The sequence below is a fragment of the Salvelinus fontinalis genome, chromosome 27, assembly GCF_029448725.1.
Source record: "Salvelinus fontinalis isolate EN_2023a chromosome 27, ASM2944872v1, whole genome shotgun sequence".
Lineage (NCBI taxonomy): Eukaryota > Metazoa > Chordata > Actinopteri > Salmoniformes > Salmonidae > Salvelinus > Salvelinus fontinalis.
The window spans coordinates 15,546,761-15,567,667 of NC_074691.1; the positions used below are offsets into that span (position 1 = coordinate 15,546,761).

At 42.4% G+C, this 20,907-nt stretch overlaps 1 protein-coding gene across 2 annotated transcripts in view; it reads right to left on the minus strand.

Annotated features, from left to right (window-relative positions):
* Window positions 1-20,907, minus strand: part of LOC129825133 (polypeptide N-acetylgalactosaminyltransferase 14-like) — a 135,417-nt gene that overhangs the window by 98,524 nt on the left and 15,986 nt on the right. For both annotated transcript variants that reach the window (XM_055884958.1, XM_055884959.1), the window contains exon 2: window positions 19,793-19,962. In XM_055884958.1, coding sequence (XP_055740933.1) covers window positions 19,793-19,962 — 170 coding nt within the window. The remainder of the gene's footprint in view (window positions 1-19,792; window positions 19,963-20,907) is intronic.

The following is a 20,907-nucleotide window of genomic DNA, read 5'->3' on the forward strand; positions in this document are numbered from 1 at the left end:
GTGGATTTGGACACACAGGGCACATTGCGAGTTGAACTGAGTTGAATAATTGAATTGTACACTGTTTAGATTGAGCACATCTAAGCAAAATACAGTATATACTTTGTCATGATGATATAAACGGATGGATGTGTTCTAGACAAATATTGCCATACTATCTATTGGCTGATTTGGTGATATGGAGCGTTTTGAAATGTAATATCCCCTATTTCCAGTGAACCATGTAGATATGACGCGTTCCTACACAATTTCCTGAATTCACAAACAAACCACTTATAAGTTAAATCATGGGGAAATGTTTTATTTTACCCACTGATAGAACATATAATTTCACCAAATTGACAGGAGTTTCATGATATTTATTTCTGGGGGTGGATTACCCTTTTAACATAAAACATTAGTTGACCCCAGAATTGGCATATATTCTCAATACATTAAAGGCCCAGTGCAGTCAAACACTTAATTTTACTGTGTTTTATATATATTTCAAAACTATGAGGTTGTAATAATATGCTCTTTTCGTGTAAGAGCTGTTTGAAAAGACCACTTGAAATTTCAGCCTGTTTGGTGGGAGGGAGTCTTGGCCTTCCATGGTGACATCACCATGCGGTAAATTAGTTCATTGACCAAGAAGAAAGAGCGTTCCAAACGTCTCTGCCAATAACAGCTCATTTACAGTTTTCAAAACCACTCCCAGACAGTTCTAGCAAAATTCTTGCTTGAGAAATTGATCTTTGCTAAGAAGCTATTTTGCTATTTTTGTTTCTTTTTGGCCATTTTAATGGAAAACTATCACAGAAAGGTACTCAATTGTTACTCAGAAATGATTTGATATTGAGATAAAAACGGCTGCATCATCCTTGTGGTATGTTTGTCTGTGCAATTTGTGTCGTACTGTATTTTACTTGTTTTATATTATATTATATTTTTTTATTCTATGAATTGTATATGCAAGGATCCTTGAAAAAGAGACATGGGTCTTAAAACTTCTTATGGCTGCGATCCCGCTAACGGGATGATATGACAACAACCAGTGAAAGTGCAGGGCGCCAAATTTAAAAAACAGAAATCTCATAATTAAAATTCCTCAGACATACATGTGTCTTATACCATTTTAAAGGTAATCTTGTTGTTAAACCCACCAAAGTTTAGATTTCAAATATGCTTTTCAGCGAAAGCACTACAAACGATTTTGTTAGGTCACACCAAACCACAATAAGCACAGCCCTTTTTCCAGCGAAAGATAGCAGTCACAAAAAGCAGAAATATAGCTCAAATGAATCACTAACCTTTGATGATCTTCATCAGATGACACTCATAGGACTTCATTTTACACAATACATGCATGTTTTGTTTGATAAAGTTCATATTTATATAAAAAAAATATTTTACAGTTTACATTGGCGCTTTACATTCACTAGTTCCAAAAACATCCAGTGATAGTGCATAGCCACATTGTTTCAGATTGTTTTTATAGATATACCTCTCTTTAATGCAACCGCTGTGTCAGATTTCAAAAAAACTTTACGGAAAAAGCAAACCATGGAATAATCTGAGGAGTCAACAGAAACCAGAAAATACATGATAAATGTTTCCTTACCTTTGATGAACTTCATCAGAATGCAGTCCTAGGAATCCCAGGTCCACAATAAATGCTTTATTTGTTCGATAATGTCCGTTATTTATGTCCAAGTAGCTACTTTGGTTAGCGCGTTTGGTAAACAATTCCAAAGTCACAAAGCGCGTCCACTATAACGTGACGAAATGTCCAAAAGTTCCGTAACAGTCAGTAGTCAGTGGTCCCGTGTGGCTCAGTTGGTAGAGCATGGCGCTTGCAACGCCAGGGTTGTGGGTTCATTTCCCACGGGGGGACCAGGGTTCAATTCCCACGGGGGGACCAGGATGAATATGTATGAACTTTCCAATTTGTAAGTCACTCTGGATAAGAGCGTCTGCTAAATGACTTAAATGTAAATGTAGAAACATGTCAAACGATGTATTGAATCAATCTTTAGAATGTTGTTAACATACATCTTGAATAACGTTCCAATTAGTTGAGCGATGGAACGGAGCTGCCTCTCACGTGAATGCGCGTGTTCAATGCGTGGTCACCTCATGGCAGTGGTGAATCATTCCTGTCTCCTTCGGCCCCCCTTCACATTAGAGTCATCAGACAAAGCTCTGTTGACATCTAGGGGAATCAGTAGGAAGTGAAAATAATATGCATATATTAGCAACTATGACTGAGGAGCAAGCCGTTTACTCTGGGCACCTCTGTGCACCTTTCATCCAAGCTACTCAATACTGCCCCTGCAGCCATAAGAAGTTAATGGTGACTCACTGCTAAAATAAAGGTAAAATAAATAAAGAAAGAATTGAGAGATGAACATGGTAATGTTTTCACTGATTGCACATAAAGGAAGATAGTTTCTACATGATAGAGTGCTTACTTTATCCAACCGATTTTGTGTCCTTTCTGTAATCCTGTGAACCCCGTTCATTGCTGCTCACAGATTTATTTATTTTTTAGACCCTCCTGGCACTTTAACAACTACTCTTAATGATGTCAGAGGGCAGTGAGGCAGTCTTACTGAGAGACCACCATCCCTATTTATCAACCCCGAATCACAATAAGGAAGTGAAGAACATTCCTACAGACCCCTAACAAGTGTAAAAATATGCACCGCCAACCACACACACAGGATTATACAGCTGTCACTAGCCCAGTGAAACGGGTCAGGTAACCAGCTAGCTAACCATCTGATTTGAACCTAGTCTGGTAGACCAGATCTTCTCAGGAGTTCCTGGTGCTTTTTTATGTCAATCATCCAGCCATGGAGCCTTCCCTCTCTGTAGCCAAGGCACCTGAGAGAGTTAGTACCTGTCAGTGAAGACAGGCCGAGAAGGAGTGAGCTGAAATAGAACATCAAGGTGAGATGGGGTGAAACAGACATGACTGACATAGACAGATCCTACAAACTTTCTGTGTATGTACAAGACAAGAACTGAAGAAAAGATTTCAGTGGAGTTAGTGTGAAAATGTCATTAGTTCAGCAGCTAAAATAAGGTGGTGACTTCTACGTTTGTAATAGAGGACTCTGTAGTTAGCCTGTTTTGGGGATAATTCAATCAAAGAGTTGAAGCTGAAGTTGATTGCATTTGCCTGGAACCCTGGCTGCTGTCTAGAACAAAAACAACTGTCCTGTGATGGCAATGTGAACAGACAGACAGACAGACAGACAGACAGACAGACAGACAGACAGACAGACAGACAGACAGAGACAGACAGACAGACAGACAGACAGACAGACAGACAGACAGACAGACAGACAGACAGACAGACAGACAGACAGACAGAGGAAAACATAAGCTGGTGAGAGAGACAGACGGAGAGAGAGCTACACACAATGGACAAAGAGGGGGTGGACATGCGGCAGTGATCTCCCTCCCTCCTTGTGCAGTGCTAGTGTGGTGTGTGTGCGTTGGCTCTCTCAGGGGGTGTGATTGTGAACGCGTCCGGCTGTAACTCTGCTAAGCTCCTGGCCTTCTAGGCGAGATCTACATGCCCATTACTGACTTTTCAGAGCAACAGAACACACCACCCAGTGCACCCCCAGCCCCAAAGCTTGGCTAGCTGATCAGCCTCCTCCTTCTATATCATCTCCCCGCCGCTCTGCTCTATTAGTCCACACCATTTGCATGAATTATTTCATTAGGCAGCAGGACAAAAAAGATGAATAAAAAAGAGAGAGAGAGAGAGAGAGAAAGGAGAGTGGACAAGGACAGTGAACAGGTCCTGGAGGATAGTACTAGACCCCTCAGGCTTCTTCTGACAGACCAATTTCCTCTGCTTTACACCACAGGACTGGAGAGAGCAGCCAGGGGCCCCTGCTGGCGTTAATCAAGGGCCCCTCTCAATTCAATTCAAGGGCTCTATTGGCATGGGAAGCATATGTTAACATTGCCAAAGCATTGCCAAAGTGAAGAAGATAATAAACCAAATCAGAATAAACAATAAAAAATGAACAGTAAACATTACACTCCAAAAGAATAAAGACATTTCAAATGAAATATTATGTCTACATTTTTATTTATTTTTATTTTTTATTTCACCTTTATTTAACCAGGTAGGCTAGTTGAGAACAAGTTCTCATTTGCAACTGCGACCTGGCTAAGATAAAGCAAAGCAGTGCGACACAAACAACAACACAGAGTTACACATGGAATAAACAAACATACAGTTAATAATACAATAGAAAAAGTCTATATACAGTGTTTGCAAATGAGGTAGGATAATAATTACAATATAGCAATTAAACACTGGAGTGATAGATGTGCAGAAGATGAGTGTGCAAGTAGAGATACTGGGGTTTATTGGTTTCCCTCCAGATATGGGAGTTTATGTGGATCTGTGTCATCTGAGGGAAATATGTGTCTCTAGTATGGTCATACTTTTGGCAGGAGGTTAGGAAGTGCAGCTCAGTTTCCACATTTTGTGGGTAGTGTGCACATAGCCTGTCTTCTCTTGAGAGCCAGGTCTGCCTATGGCAGCCTTTCTCAATAGCAAGGCTATGCTCACTGGGTCTGTACATAGTCAAAGCTTTCCTTAAGTTTGGGTCAGTCACAGTGGTCAGGTATTCTGCCACTGTAGACTCTCTGTTTAGGACCAAATAGCATTCTAGTTTGCTCTGCTTTTTGTTAATTCTTTCCAGTGTGTCAAGTAATCATCTTTTGTTTTCTCATGATTTGGTTGGGTCTAATTGTGTTGCTGTCCTGGGGCTCTATGGGGTCTGTTTGTGTTTGTGAACAGAGTCCTAGGACCAGCTTGCTTAGGGGACTCTTATACAGGTTCATCTCTCTGTAGGTGATGGCTTTGTTATGGCAGGTTTGGGAATCGCTTCCTTTTAGGTGGTTGTAGAATTTAACTGCTTTTTTCTGGATTTGAACCAGAAATTTTGCTTTGCATGCATTATTTGGTGTTTTACATTGTATATTGAGGATATTTTTGCGGAATTCTTCATGCACAGTCTCAATTTGGTGTTTGTCCCATTTTGTGAATTCTTGGTTGGTGAGCGGACCCCAGACCTCACAACCATAAAGGGCAATGGGTTTTATAACTGATTCAAGTATTTTTAGTTAGATCCTAATTGGTATATCGAATTTATGTTCCTTTTGATGGCATAGAAGGCCCTTCTTGCATTGTCTCTCAGCTCGTTCACAGCTTTGTGGAAGTTACATGTGGTGCTGATGTTTAGGCTGAGGTATGTATAGTTTTTTGTGTGCTCTAGTGCAACAGTGTCTAGACGGCATTTGTATTTGTGGTCCTGGCAACTGGACCTTTTTTGGAACACCATTATTATTGTCTTACTGAGATTCAGAGGGGCTGGGTTAAATGCGGAAGACACATTTTAGTTGAATGCATTCCGTTGTACAACTCTGAAACAGAGAGGTGCGGAGGGATGCCATAATCAACATCCACGTCTTCGGCGCCCAGGGAACAGTGGGTTAACTGCCTTGCTCAGGGCAGAACGACAGATTTTTACCTTGTCAGCTCTGGGATTTGATCCAGCAACATTTTGGTTACTGGCCTAACGCTATAACCTCTAGAATACCAGCCTCCCCATAAGCCCATCTTGGTTGGGGACAGAAGCACCAGATCATCAGCAGACTTCAGATTATAGTAGGGTGAGGCCGGGTGCTGCAGACTGTTCTAGTGCCCTCACCAATTCTTTGAAATATATGTTGAAGAGGTTGGGGCTTAAGCTGCAACCATGTCTCACCCCACGGTCCTTTGGAAAAAAATGTGTTTACAGTGATTTTATAATGTCATAAGTTTTCCCCCCAACACCACTTTACATCAATTTGTATAGCAGACCCTCGTGCCAAATTGAGTCAAAAGCTTTTTGAAATCAACAAAGCATGAGAAGACTTTGCCTTTGTTTTGGTTGGTTTGTTTGTCAATTAGGGTGTGCAGGGTTAATACGTGGTCTGCCGTACGGTAATTTGGTAAAAAGCCAATTTGACATGTACGAGTCTGCTGTCAATGATAATGCAGAGGATTTTCCCAAGGTTGCTGTTGACACATATATCCCACAGTAGTTATTGGGGTCAAATTTGTCTCCACTTTTGTGGATTGGGGTCATCAGTCCTTGGTTCCAAATATTGGGGAAGATGCCAGAGCCTAGGATTTTGTAAAGAGGTTAGTTTAAGTATAGCCAATTTAGAATTTGTGGTCTGTATATTTTGTCATTTCACTGAGGATACCATCAATACTACAGGCTATTTTGGGTTGAAGGGTTTGTATTTTGTCCTCTAGTTCATTCAATGTAATTGGAGAATCCAGTGGGTTCTGGTAGTCTTTAATAGTTGATTCTAAGATTTGTATTTAATCATGTACAGTACCAGTTAAAAGTTTGGACACACTTACTCATTCAAGGGTTTTTCTTTATTTTTTACTGTTTTTACATTGTAGAATAATAGTGAGGACATCAAAACCATGAAATAACACATATGGAATCATATAGTAACCAAAAAAAGTTTTAAACAAATCAAAATATATTTTATATTTGAGATTCTTCAAAGTAGCCACCCTTTGCCTTGATGACAGCTTTGCTCACTCTTGGCATTCTCTCAACCAGCTTCATGAGGTAGTGACCTGGAATACATTTAAATTAACAGGTGTGCCTCGTTAAAAGTTAATTTGTGGAATTTCTTTCCTTCTTAATGTGTTTGAGCCAATCAGTTGTGTTGTGACAAGGTAGGGGTGGTATACAGAAGATAGCCCTATTTGGTAAAAGACCAAGGCCATATTAAGGCAAGAATAGCTCAAATAAGGAAAGAGAACTTTGAACATTTCTTAAAGTGCAGTCGCAAAAACCTTCAAGTGCTATGATGAAATTGGCTCTCATGATTACCGCCACAGGAATGGAAGACCCAGAGTTACCTCAGCTGCAGAGGCAAAGTTCTGAGTTACCAGCCTCAGAAATTGCAGCCCAAATAAATGCTTCACAGAGTTCAAGTAACAGACACATCTCAACATCAACTGTTCAGAGGAGACTGCATGAATCAGGCCTTCATGGTCGAATTGCTGCAAAGAAACCTCTACTAAAGGACACCAATAAGAAGAAGAGACTTGCTTGGGCCAAGAAACACAAGCAATGGACATTAGACATTAGAATGAAAATCTGTCCTTTGGTTTGATGAGTCCAAACTTGAGATTTTTGGTTCCAACCGCCGTGTCTTTTTGAGATGCAGAGTAGGTGAACGGATAATCTCCGAATGTGTGGTTCCCACCGTGAAGCATGGAGGAGGAGGTGTGATAGTGCTTTGCTGGTGACACTGTCAGTGATTTATTTAGAATTCAAGGCACACTTAACCAGCATGGCAACCACAGACTTCTGCAGCAATACGCCATCCCATCTGGTTTGCGCTTAGTGCAGGCCTGGGCAAAGGCCGGCCCGGGGGTCGTATGCGGTCCGCAACCTGATTCAAAATGGCCCTCGGAATTATGTTCAGATCACATAAAGATTTTGAAACAATTATTTTTTATTCAAATTAAAAGCCCAATGTATACTCACCTTTGTAAAATGATTTAACTCCCACCGCTTGTGGGACATTTATTTTGAAGGCACGTATAAATAACAACTGCACGTGGACAGACAGTGACTGACAGGCTGACACACACGTCACAGTTACAAATAGTAGATAGCTAGAATTTGCTCTGAATGAGTTTTTCAAAGATTTCAAAGAAAAGGAAAGTGGACAATGAATGTTGGGTGTTCCAGCAAGAGTGGACATCAACATATTTCTTTATTGAGGTATCAAGGAAAGCTGTGTGCTTAGTGTGCAAAGAGAGCATCGCTGTCTTGAAAGACTACAACTTGTCCCAACACTTCCAGACGAAGCATGCAGAGAAATATAGGAATATGTCTTCTGAGCAGAGGGCAAGTGCATCGAAAGAGTAGCTTTCTCAGTTGCAAAAGCAGCAAGGACTTTTCACAAAACTGCATTCAGCAAACGACAGAATTGCGAGAGCTAACTATGTACTGTCCCACAAAATTGCTAAATATAGCAAGCCATTCGCTGAGGGCAAATTCATTATAGAATGTTTAATTTACTCTGCAGCAATACTCTTCCCAGACAAGAAAGAGCTGTTTGAAAATGTTTCCCTGTCAAGACGAACAGTGACACAACGTGTTGAGGACATCGCAGAGAATATGGAACAACAGTTGAAAGACAGGGTAAAGGATTTCACCTATTTTTCCTTGGCCCTGGAAAATTGTTTATATTCTTACGAGGCATAACCCCAAACTTTGAAATTACAGAGGAGCTTGCTTCAGTGCAGTCAACGAAGAGCACAACCATAGGGAAATATTTATTGGAGGAGGTTAATAAGTGTGTGGCAAAGCTGGGACAGAGTTTTGAAAAGTTATCCAGTGTAACCACTGATGGTACCCAAATTTGACAGGAAAAAGCGTTGGCCTTTTGAAAAGGATACAAGATCAAGTAACTGAGCTGAACTGAGATCAGATTATTTTTTCCTGCATTGCATTATCCATCAGGAGGTGCTCTGTAAATGTGTTCTGAAAATGAGCCACGTTGTGGATACAGTCACTAAAGTGGTAAACTTCATAAGAGCAAAATCTTTAAACCACAGGAAGTTTTTCTCACTGTCGGAAGAGACAGAGTTGGGTCATGCAGATCTCCCCTACCACACAAATGTGAGATGGCTGAGTTTGTGGAAGGTGCTTAAAAGGGTGTGGGACCTGAAGTCGGAGATTGCTGAGTTTTTGCAAATGAAAGGAAAATATGTGGATTTCACTCAACTGCAAGATAAAGAATGGTTGGCTGATTTTGCCTTCACTGTGGACATTATGGCCCTCATGAATTAACAGAATTCCAAACTACAGGGGAAAGGCCTTTTTGCACATCTGATGTACAGTCTTGTCAAAGCCTTCAAGGGAAAATTACTCCTCCTGACCCGCCAACAATCTCACCCACCTTCCGACACTACTAGTCTGTTCTCTATCAGATGACCAGCGGGAGAAGTATACATCGCTGCTACATGCTTTCGACGGTGAGTTTTCTCTTCGCTTTGAGGATTTCAAAGTGTTGGAAAATGACATGCTGTTGGTTTCCTCTCCTTTCACCTTCAATGTGGATAACGCTCCCACTGACCTGCAACTTCAGCTTATCCATCTTCAGTCTGATGCAGGGATTGGAGAACTATTCAAAACAATGTCACTGACGAGGTTCTATGCATCTCTTGATGAACAAAACTTTCCAAAGATTAGGAGTCATGCTCAGAATATGTTTGTACTGTTTGGGTCAACCTATGTATGTGAACAAACATTTTCAGTGATGAAATATAACAAGTCAAGGCACAGATCATCTCTTACAAACTCTCACCTCTCAGCAATCCTGCGCATAGCGACGTCAGAAACTATACCTGACTTCACTGCTCTAGTCAATGCCCATCAGAGACTTCACTCCTCACACTGATTTAGTAGTTTAAATGTAATGTTGAGCTCTCTCTCTTTCTTGTGTTTTTGTACCCGTTAACAAGAGTTCTGTCCGTGGTGCTGAATGCACAGTGTACTTTTCCCTCCATGCAGTTCATTGCATGTTTAATAATGAAAATACCTACCAAAAGGAGAACATGGATGTGGTATATTTCTGTGCATGTTAAAAAAGTAAAATAAGTAGTATATCTGGATGGGATTTACAGTAGATATATCTGTCAACACAGTCATACACATGATGTATAATCCTGTCATATGATTCTGGCCCACAATGGCAAAAATATATTCTAAAATAATTGCCCAGGCCTGGCTTAGTGGGACTATCATTTGTTTTTCAACAGGACAATGACCCAAAACACACCTCCAGGCTGTGTAAAGGCTATTTGACCAAGGAGAGTGATGGAGTGCTGCATCAGATGACCTGGCCTCCACAATCCCCCGACCTCAACCCAATTGAGATGGTTATGGTTGAGTTGGACCGCAGAGTGAAGGAAAATCAGCCAACAAGTGCTCAGCATATGTGGGAACTCCTTCAAGACTGTTGGAAAAGCACTCCTCATGAAGCTGGTTGAAAGAATGCCAAGAGTGTGCAAAGCTGTCATTCTTCAAGAATCTCAAATCGAAAATGTATTTTGATTTGTTTAATACTTTTTTGGTTACTACATGATTCCATTTGTGTTATTTCATAGTTTTGATGTCTTCACTATTATTCTACAACGTAGAAAACAGTAAAGATAAAGAAAAACTCTTGAATGAGTAGGTGTGTCCAAACTTTTGACTGGTACTGTATATGTTTTTACTGTTTGTTCTTTGTTATAGGGCCAAAAAGATTGGAGAAGTGGTTTACCATACATCTCCATGTTGAATAGATAACTCTTCGTGTTGTTGTTTGTTTAGTGTTTTCCAATTTTCCCAGAAGTGATTGTAGTCTATGGATTCTTCAATTATATTGAGCTGATTTGTGACGTGCTGTTCCTTCTTTTTCCGTAGTGTATTTTTGTATTGTTTTAGTGATTCACCATAGTGAATCACTCTCTGTCTCTCTCTCTCTCTCTCTCTCTCTCGCTCTCTGTCTCTCTCTCTCTCTCTCTGTCTCTCTCTCTCTCTCTCTCTCTCTCTCTCTCTCTCTCTCTCTCTCTCTCTCTCTCTCTCTCTCTCTCTCTCTCTGCCTATAACGCAGACCCAACCACATGATCACAGGCTCTGGTTAAACTTGCTCAAGTTAAGGAATCGTAGAGTTGTTGGTACTAGTGCAACAGAGGAGGTAGAGATTCTGTAAATTCTGTAAAAGAAAAAAACATTCTGGTAGCCAGCATTGTGTCATCGTTCAATATTGACAGATGATGGCTCCTGCCAGCACATTTCAAACTATTTCACTCAACCTTTCACTCAACTGTCTTTTTATGTTGCGTACTGTGTACGAAAGTTATCTGACGAACACTGAAACATGTTGTTTCAACTAAATATTATTAAGTAATTGGTTCCACAGCCTATTTTGTTTCACTTTTCAGTCAAAGTGTTCCCTGAACTTAAACATTTTTGTTGGTCTAAACATGACAACTAGACATAGATCCCACAAAGCACAATGGGGAAATGGCTGCCTAAATATGATCCCCAATCAGAGACAACGATAAACAGCTGTCTCTGATTGGGAACCATACCAGGCCAACATAGGTATATAATAACCTAGATAACCCACCCTAGTCACACCCCGACCTAACCAACATAGAGAATAAAAAGCTCTCTATGGTCAGGGCGTGACAGTACCCACCCCCCAAAGGCCGCAAAACCTGACTCAATAGGGGAGGGTCCGGGTGGTCATCTACCGTCGGGGGCGGCTCCGGTGTGGGGCAAAGTACCCACTCCGCTCGCGGATATGTCAGCTTCAGTGGCGGCTTTGGTGCGGGGATCGTCGCCGGAAGCTCCGGACCGTGGATCATCCCCGGAGGAACCGGACCGTGGCTAGTCGCCGGAGGAACCGGACCGTGGCTCGTTGCCGGAGGCTCCGGACCGCGGATCTTCGCTGGAGCCTCCGGACCGGGAACCCTCGCTGGAGGCTCCGGACCGGGAACCCTCGCTGGAGGCTCTTGACCGGGAACCCTCGCTGGAGGTTCTGGGCTGAGAACCCTCGCTGGAGGCTCCTGCCTTGGCACGGGACTGGACGCCGTGCCTTGACTGGACATCGGCGCAGAGGAAGGCTCCTGCCATGGAGCTGGAGGTTCTGGACCGTGGACCGTCGCAGGAGGTTCCGGACCGTGGACCATCTCAGGAGGTTCCAGACTGTGGACCATCGCCGGAAGCTCTGGACTGGGACTCGTCGCCGGAAGCTCTGGACTGGGGAGGCGCACTGGAAACCTGATGCGTGGGGCCAGCATAGGTGGCACCGGACTGGGGACACGCACTTCAGCGCAAGTGCGGGGAGCAGGCACAGGATGTACCTTACTGGGAAGGCGCGCTTGAGGGAGAGTGCGAGGAGCAGTCACAGGACGTACCTGACTGGTGACACGCACTTCAGGGAGAGTGCAAAGAGCAGGCACAGGACATACCTGACTGGTGACACGCACTTCAGGGAGAGTGCGAAGAGCAGGCACAGGACATACCTGACTGGGAAGGCGCACTTGAGGGAGAGTGCGAGGAGCAGGCACAGGACGTACTGGGCTGTGGAGGCGTACTGGAGACCTGGTGCGTAGAACTGGCACAGAGGGTGCCGGAACGATGACACACTCCGCACGGTGAGTGTGGGGAGCTAGCATAGGACGTACTGGGCTGTGGAGGCGCACTGGAGACCTGGTGCGCAGAACCGGTCCACATGGTACCGGACAAATGATACGCTCCTCAGTACGAGTATGGGGAGCTGGCACAGGTGGCATCGGACAGCTAACACGCTCCTCAGGACGAATGCCGTGCATACTACGCCAAACCAGTAGCTCTCTCGCTTCACTCTCCTCCAATTTGTCCAACAACTCCTCGAAGGTCTCTAACTCTCCCCTCCATTCACTCTCCTCCAATTTGTCCAATAACTCCTCGACGGTCTCTGACTCACACCTCAACTTCGCCGACCACCCTGTGTGCCCCTCCCAAGAATGTTTTTGAGGCTGCTTCTTGGGCTTGTATCGTGGCCACGAACCCCGGCGTTGTCGCTGTCCTTCCTTCACCGCTTGCGTCTGCTTCCATGGAAGGCTTTCGTCTCCTGCCATTATCTCCTCCCAAGTCCAGGATGTCTTTACCTCCTGGATATCCTCCCAGGCCCAGGATACCCTCTCCTCCTGTGCACGCTGCTTGGTCCGTGAGTGGTGGGATCTTCTGTCACGATCGTTGTAATATGAATCAGACCAAAATGCAGCGTGGTATGGTTCCATCCTCTTTATTTGGAAGTGAAACACACAGAAAACAATAAAGCGCAAAACAAAACGTGACGCAAATGTAGTGCCCGCAGGCAACTAGACATATACAAGACCCCACAAAGCACAATGGGGAAATGGCTGCCTAAATATGATCCACAATCAGAGACAACGATAAACAGCTGCCTCTGATTGGGAACCATACCAGGCCAACATAGATATATAATAACCTATATAACCCACCCTAGTCACACCCCGACCTAACCAACATAGAGAATAAAAAGCTCTCTATGGTCAGGGCGTGACAGTGATTAAGGAGTAATATTAATTTAAACAGAGTAATATGCCCCACCAGTAAGTGACAACTATACAGAAAATACGAAAGTTTCTTAAATAAGTAAATCAAATCAATGAAGACAGAATGGTGAAATTAAGTGATAATTGACACAGACATAGTTGCATAGCAGGAAGTTTGGAATGCCATGACCCAAGAGGTAGTGAGTTCAAGTCCTGGGTGAGGACATATTGAATAATAATTACTGTATAAATGAACATGCCCAATGTCAACAGTGTCAAATACACGAATGAACATATTAGACAATGAATGAACATATTAGACAATTTTAACAAACACATCCTTTTAAATTGACTGCATTTTTTGCCAAAGTTTTCTCAAGTTGAAGCTTTTTAAAATTCAGGTAACACTTAGATAAACTGAGTGCAAAAAGTAAATAAATTTGAGTGAGAAACTGATCAAATTTTAGCCATTCATCTGAAACGTTAGGTTAAAAGAGGTGGTGAAAGTTCTCTACAGTAATATGAGTGAGAATGTGTTGTGAAATGAACCTCGTGTGAGGTGTGCGCTTCAGCAATCCCAATTTCAATACAACCCCTTTTTAATCAAATATGAAAAATGACCCCTCCTATAAGAGAACTCACCCTGTTCAATAGCCTTCCTCGGCTTTATAAACACGCCTGTGGAGCTGTGAGAGCTGCAACAATGTTTTACTAGGAGACAGACAGGAGTTGAATGATTCATGTTTGATTTAGGTACAGTGGACTGCAGGCTCTACACACAAACAGAGGAGGGTGGAGGACAGGAGTTATCAATATCGTATAGATCATGGTCATTTCTTTGATCAACATAGAGCTTTTCAGGTATAAACAGGCCATAAGTGAGTCAGTAAAGCCTGGTATATTTCCAAAACACATTTAGACCCAGCTAAGACAAAAACAACCCAGGTGGTATCAGAGAGCAATTAACTCATTTTCTGTGCTGTGTTTTCTGTGTAATTACTAAAGCACTGTGCTTCAATGGAGATCGATGGCCGACTGAGAGGCGGAGGGGAGTCTGTGGGGAAATATGGAGCGCAAACTTTCTCCCTAAGCACAGCTGCCTTCCTAAACCACCACCCGCGCTGAACCACCCTGCACGGCATACGAAATGCCACAGCAACATGTTCCTCACATTCAAAGCAGCTTCCAGGTGGAGAAAAGCGCTAGGTGTGGCGACTAGTGAGCCCCACGACAGTGACTGAATGTTTCTGTTATGAAAGGCTTTGCTATAGGAAGGTCACTCTGGGCTGTAGGCTGGCAGCTCATAACATAATAGAATGGGTTTAGCGTCTGTCTGTCTGTCTGCAGGAGCAGGGAGGAGTGACGGTTGTGAATATTCACTGGCACCAATTCAACATAAATATTACAGTGAATAGAGACTTGGCAGACAGTGTGAGGATATATTTTCAGACCTGCTGAAACGACAAAATGCAGTTGAGGTTTCAGGTTTTGAGTAAATATGAATTCCTAAACAAAGGCTGGATGCCAGGCACAGTTTATTCAACTGGACTGGTGTGTGTCCCGGAGGTGGGTGAGGCTGCTTGTGTAATAGCCAAACACGGGAGGACATGTCCTGGTGACTGGCTGACCGTAGATCTGGTGTTAGCCAAATACAGAAGAGCAATCAATACCTGACTTATTTCTACCTTTCACACTCAGTATCTCTCTCTCTCTGTCTCTCTCTGTCTCTCTCTCTCTCTCTCTCTCGCTCTCTCTCTCTCTCTCTCTCTCTCTCTCTCTCTCTCTCTCTCTCTCTCTCTCTCTCTCTCTCTCTCTCTCTCTCTCTCTCTCTCTCTCTCTCTCTCTCTCTCTCTCACACACACACGAACACACACATACATAGACACTCACATAACCACACACACACATTCCCACACATGTCCTATCTCTCCGCAGGGGGACCTGAAAGATGAGAGAGGGAGTGAGACAAGTTGTTGTCTTGTAAGCGATGGAGCGATACAATGGTTGACAGACAGGTAGAAGCCAGGTCAGTGTGTGGAAAAGCCTGAGGCTCCGTGTGACGGACCCGATCAATGAGACAAGAAGGAACGGCTTTCTATCCTAGCCTCATCAGCAACAACCAACCATCCAAAAAGCTCCAGTGCCATACCTGGGGCAAAGGCAAACTTTAACTCTCAATTTGGCTTTTCCAACTGGATCTTGGCTAACCTTAAGCAGTTCGATTTGTGCTCAAAGTACATGTTTATAGGTCACAAAATGCAAATAACCGATTCTGCGGAAAACTCTCCATTTGTGTCCAAAAGATACTAACTGGTTAGTTGAGCCAAAGGGGTAAGTTGAGCCACCCTTGTTTATAGGAAGCCATACACAAAAGTATTAATTTGACCAAATATTTAGAAAGAGGTCATCATTTCATTGAGTCTGTGATGGAAGAAACCACATGGAAAAATTGGTAAGCAAGTTAGGTCCAAAAAAACGATTTTCACCAAGTCAAATTAATTTATTGTGTTAGAACTTTCATGATGCTTGACTTTATCTAAACCAAAGTAGATACTTTTAAGGTTGTTCTATACATCAGTTGGGATCTCTATAAGGTCTTAAACACATAGCATGAAAGTGCATCCTTGTAACTGTGTGGGCTAATATGGTCCAAATGTTTGCCTTGGGGTAAGTTGAACCAATGGCCATGGGATAAGTTGACTCAATAGTCAATGGCAAGTTGGGCAAATTTGAGGAAATTGAGCAAGTTGAGCAAATTTGAGCAAATTGAAGTGTTTTCTTCTCAGGCGTAATGCAAGGCATTATTGCTGGGATATGAGGTAACAGCAGGGCCAGACCTATGTTAAAAGTGTTGAAAAAGTACAAAGTGTTTGTAAGGTGTTAAGTCTGTGTTAAAAGATGCGTAAAGGTGCAATATGCAGAAATCGCCTTGCCATTTCCTGGTTGCAAAAATTCTAATAGTTTGCCTAATATCAGTTTATGTAACAAAACAAGCAATGCATACTGTAGATAATCATTGTACCATCTAAACCGCTGTGAAATATATTTTTAATTACCTCATAAAACCTACAATACCTAAAGTAAAAGACGCAAAAGCGAAACTTAAGAATGGAAGCATAGAAAGTTGTGCCAAAAGATATTTTTTTTGGACAAGATATGTTTTCAAAACTGCAATGTTTACATGAATTCTGATTATGTCCAGGGAAACACAACATCCTGAAATATATGTAGATATATTTGTTATAAAGAATACTATATTTCCCTTGACGGAGTGATGCTGAATGTAAACAATGGCTCAACTTATCCCACTTTCCCCAAATGCAGTTTCCATGTTTAACTTTCATGGATTTACAGTAATCTGGACCTCCAAACAAAGCTGGTAGGCTGACCCAGATTGGGGTGTGCAGTTGTTCATTTGAAAATAGCTCATAGCTGTAAGCAACTTAGAGAAATGTCATAAATTAGTAATTGCCCCATGTTCATCAACAGTGCAGAAAATCTTTCTCCACCAGTAAAAATTCATGATAAAGATTTGTGAAGATCATCCACATACCCAACTAGGTAACTACAGTACAGGACAACTAGCTCAAACAAAATTTAAACGACATGCAAGACAATAAGTGTATGATAAAGACACACATCTCTCTTTCTCCTTTGTTTGGTCTGAGCAGATCACATGAATTACATAAACAGGTTTTTCTGCTGAAGCTAACAAGCAGGCGGTTCCTGAGGGCTGGAGACAAACACACCACTAACAGTGAAAATCAATATAGGTCGTTCAATTCTCACCCTTCATTCCAGCATGGATGAATAGAATCTGTGAGAGATGGGAGTATGGCTGAGAGGCGCATCAGTGTCCTTAACTGTCTACTAGGCAGGGAGCATTGCTGACATTGTCCCCAAATGATTTGCTTGTCAGCAATCAAGATTTCAAGTACCAGTCAAAAGTTTGGACACATAAACTCATTTAATGTTTCTCTTTATTCGTACTATTTTCTACATTGTAGAATAATAGTAAAGACATTAAAACTATGAAATAACACATATGTAATCATGTAGTTACCAAAAAAAGTGTTAAATAAATCAAAACATATTTGATGTTTTATCAAAGTAGCCACCGTTTGACTTGATGACAACTTTAAACACTCTTGGCATTCTCTTAACCAGCTTCATGAGGAATGCTTTTCCAACAGTCTTGAAGGAGTTCCCACATATGCTGAGCACTTGTTGGCTGATTTCCTTTCACTCGGTGGTCCAACTTGTCCCAAACCATCTCAATTGGGATGATGTTGGGTGATTGTGAAGGCCAGGTCATCTGATGCAGCACTCCATCACTCTCCTTCTTGGTCAAATAGCCCTTACACTGCCTGGAGGTGTGTTTTGGGACATTGTCCTGTTGAAAACCATATGACAGTCTCCCAAGCGCAAACCAGATGGGATGGCGTATCGTTGCAGAATGCTGTGGTAGCCATGCTGGTTAAGTGTGCCTTGAATTCTAAATAAATCACAGACAGTGTCACCAACAAAGCACCCCCACACCATCACACCTCCTCCTCCATGCTTCACGGTGGGAACCACACATTCAGAGATTATCCGTTCACCTACTCTGCATCTCACAAAGACACGGCGGTTGGACACAAAAATCTCAAATTTGGACTCATCAAACTAAAGGACAGCTTTCCACCGGTCTAAAGTTGATGTTGAGATGTGTCTGTTACTTGAACTCTGTGAAGCACTTATTTGGGCTGCAATTTCTGAGGCTGATAACTCTAATGAACTTATCCTCTGCAGCAGAGGTAAATCTGAGTTTTCCTTTCCTTTGGCGGTCCTCATGAGAGTCAGTTTCATCATAGCGCTTGATGGTTTTTGCGACTGCACTTAAAGAAACTTTAAAAGTTCTTGAAATTTTGCGTATTGACTGACCTTCATGTCTTAAAATAATGATGAACTGTCATTTCTCTTTGCTTATTTGAGCTGTTCTTGCCATTATATGGACTTGGTCTTTTACCAAATAGGACTATCTTCTGTATACCACCCCTACCTAGTCACAACACAACTGATAGGCTCAAACGCATTAAGAAGGAAAGAAATTCCACAAATTAACTTTTAACAAAGCACACCTGTTAATTGAAATGCATTCCAGGTGACTACCTCATGAAGCTGGTTGAGAGAATGCCAAGAGTGTGCAAAGCTGTCATCAAGGCAAAGGGTGGCTACTTTGAAGAATCTAAAATCAAAAAAATATTTTGATTTGTTTAACACTTATTTTGGTTACTACATGCTTCCATATGCGTTATTTCAGCGTTTTGATATCTTCACTATTATTCTACAATGTAGAAAATAGTAAAAAATAAAGAAAAACCCTTGAATGAGTAGGTGTGTCCACACTTTTGACTGGTACTGTATAACTGTCAAAATACAGAAATCATCCCCATATGATGCAAGATAGTTTTGGGGTGGAATTTTCAGTTAAAAGCAAGCAGCTAAATAGTACTGAAAACAGAATGAAAAAGAAGCTTAACATCACTGTCAAATGAAGTTGAAATAGAGCATAGTGCTCTAAAATGAACATTTCATGCCAGCAGATTAGTCTGTGTAAAATAACATGATTTTCTCGCCTCCTAAGGGTTTTTGTATGTTAGTTAAACATTTAGAGAGTGTAGGCTCTGTCAGCATGACGCTCAACTGGTTTCATTCATGAAAACATCACACCAGTCAACAATTGAATGTGGAAGTTGCCAAGTCTGTGTTTCTGTGGTCAAAACTCATCCTATGATATTTGCAAACACAGTGTTTGATATTTGCTGTGGGATATTTGTGTTCCACTATTATAGTAGTATCCTCTGTGTTCTTCTTATTCCGGTGGAATCAGTCTTTGAGGGATTCATGTAGGATTTGTTGCTTAATGGCATTTGAAACATCAGTCGTGCAGTGAGAGGAATTGAATGATATCCACTTTAAGACTAATGGTCTTAGTCTAATTGGGAGTGTGCGAATAAAAGCAAAGGTAATGGGGGCGGCAGGTAGCCTAGCGGTTAAGAGCATTGGGCCAGTAACTGAAAGGTCGCTGGTTTGAATCCCCGAGCCAACTAAGTGAAAAATATGTCGATGTGCTCTTGAGCAAGGCACTTAACCCCAATTGCTCCAGGGTCGCCGTCAATAATGGCTGAACCCTGGCCGTGACCCTACTCTCCGAGGGTGTCTCAGGGGGAGTGGGATATGCAAAAAAAGAATTTCCAATTCACACATAATACACACTTGTACATGTGTGAAATAGGACAAATGTAAGCACCCACCCACCAATGAGGTGGGGTGTTTTCACACAAACTGCAGCGCATGTGGCAATTATCTATTTCTATGCATCTTGTAGCTGCTGCTACACAGATCAACTCCATCTCATCTTCTAGAAACCATATCCAATGTGAGGAAACAAGCCATCGTTAGCTCACACAGAAGCAGACACATCCAGCCCTGTTTGAAAGACAGAGTGATCTGGCATAATAAGCGCCATTAAGATGGAAATGACTCATCCTCACAAAATGCCTTCTCACACACTTAAACACACATACGAGTGTGCATGAAGGTACACACACATGAATGGGTTGTGTACGTGTGCTGTGCTGTGTAGGTTACCTGTAATGACGTGTGTCTCTGAGAACTCTGTTGCTGGGTATCCTCTCACTCTCTCTCTGGTTGAAGGCATACAGTTTGTACGGGTCCTGGCCTGGTTTCCATCGCCTGGCGTTGAGGTAGTTCTTCTCTTCAAACTCTTCCAGGAGGTCGTCCCATTCTGCCTCTGAGATCTGAAAGAAATTACATTCCACTCATCACACAAACTCCACTGTAAACAACTTGCCGGGGTAGAGTTCACTTTAGAAACTGCAAGAACAGCAGCGTCCAACTGTGGAATTTGTGTTGCAAGCTGATGTGCAGCTTTTTTGCTTGTTATGACATGAAATGAGATTTCCACTGTCATAAACATAACAATTGATGGCAGCATTTTGACAAGTCCCCATCCTGATAATAACTCTTCAACATAACGACAACAACCACAGAGACAAACAGGGTACGCATACGATGCACACACACCTCTGAATTTGCTGGTGCAGAATCTGGAGGGCGTATCAATTCTAGTTTAATAAAACCCTCTTTTGTGCAGTGGCAGCAGATTGAAATCACCCATAAACTGGAGCCTCTTCCATATTTCCTGTTATTATTTTCTGTTTTGTTTTGCTGATGTGCCAGATTCTCCAGCTCCAGCCATTTGGGCTGATGGGAACCAGAGGTCTATACTCCCACCAGCCTGGATGATGCTGGTGATTAACAAGCTAGCAGGTTGCTAGTTTCTCCCCTGATGACAGTTTGAATAGAGCCTAATGAAAAATCCTCAACACGCAATCACAAATATACACACACACACACCCATACGCACACACGCACACACGCATGCACGGTTCTGGGTGAAGCTTTCATGTCCCCACAGCCTGCTGGGTAACAAAAGGCAGCCGACATTGTGACTGAAGGCCCATGAATCACTGCCTGCTGATGCTGAGTGATTAAATCTGATTTCCATGCAATGCGGCAGCGCCAGGGTAATTGTTGGCCATCAAGACAATAACACAGCCTACAATGTTCCCTGGCTTATGGCTTTTTGCATCAATAGACCAGAAACTTAATCCACCTTCAGGAAGGACCTGCTGGAGGTTGTGGCAAGGACTTGGCTCTCTGTTTTACAAATTATATTTTAT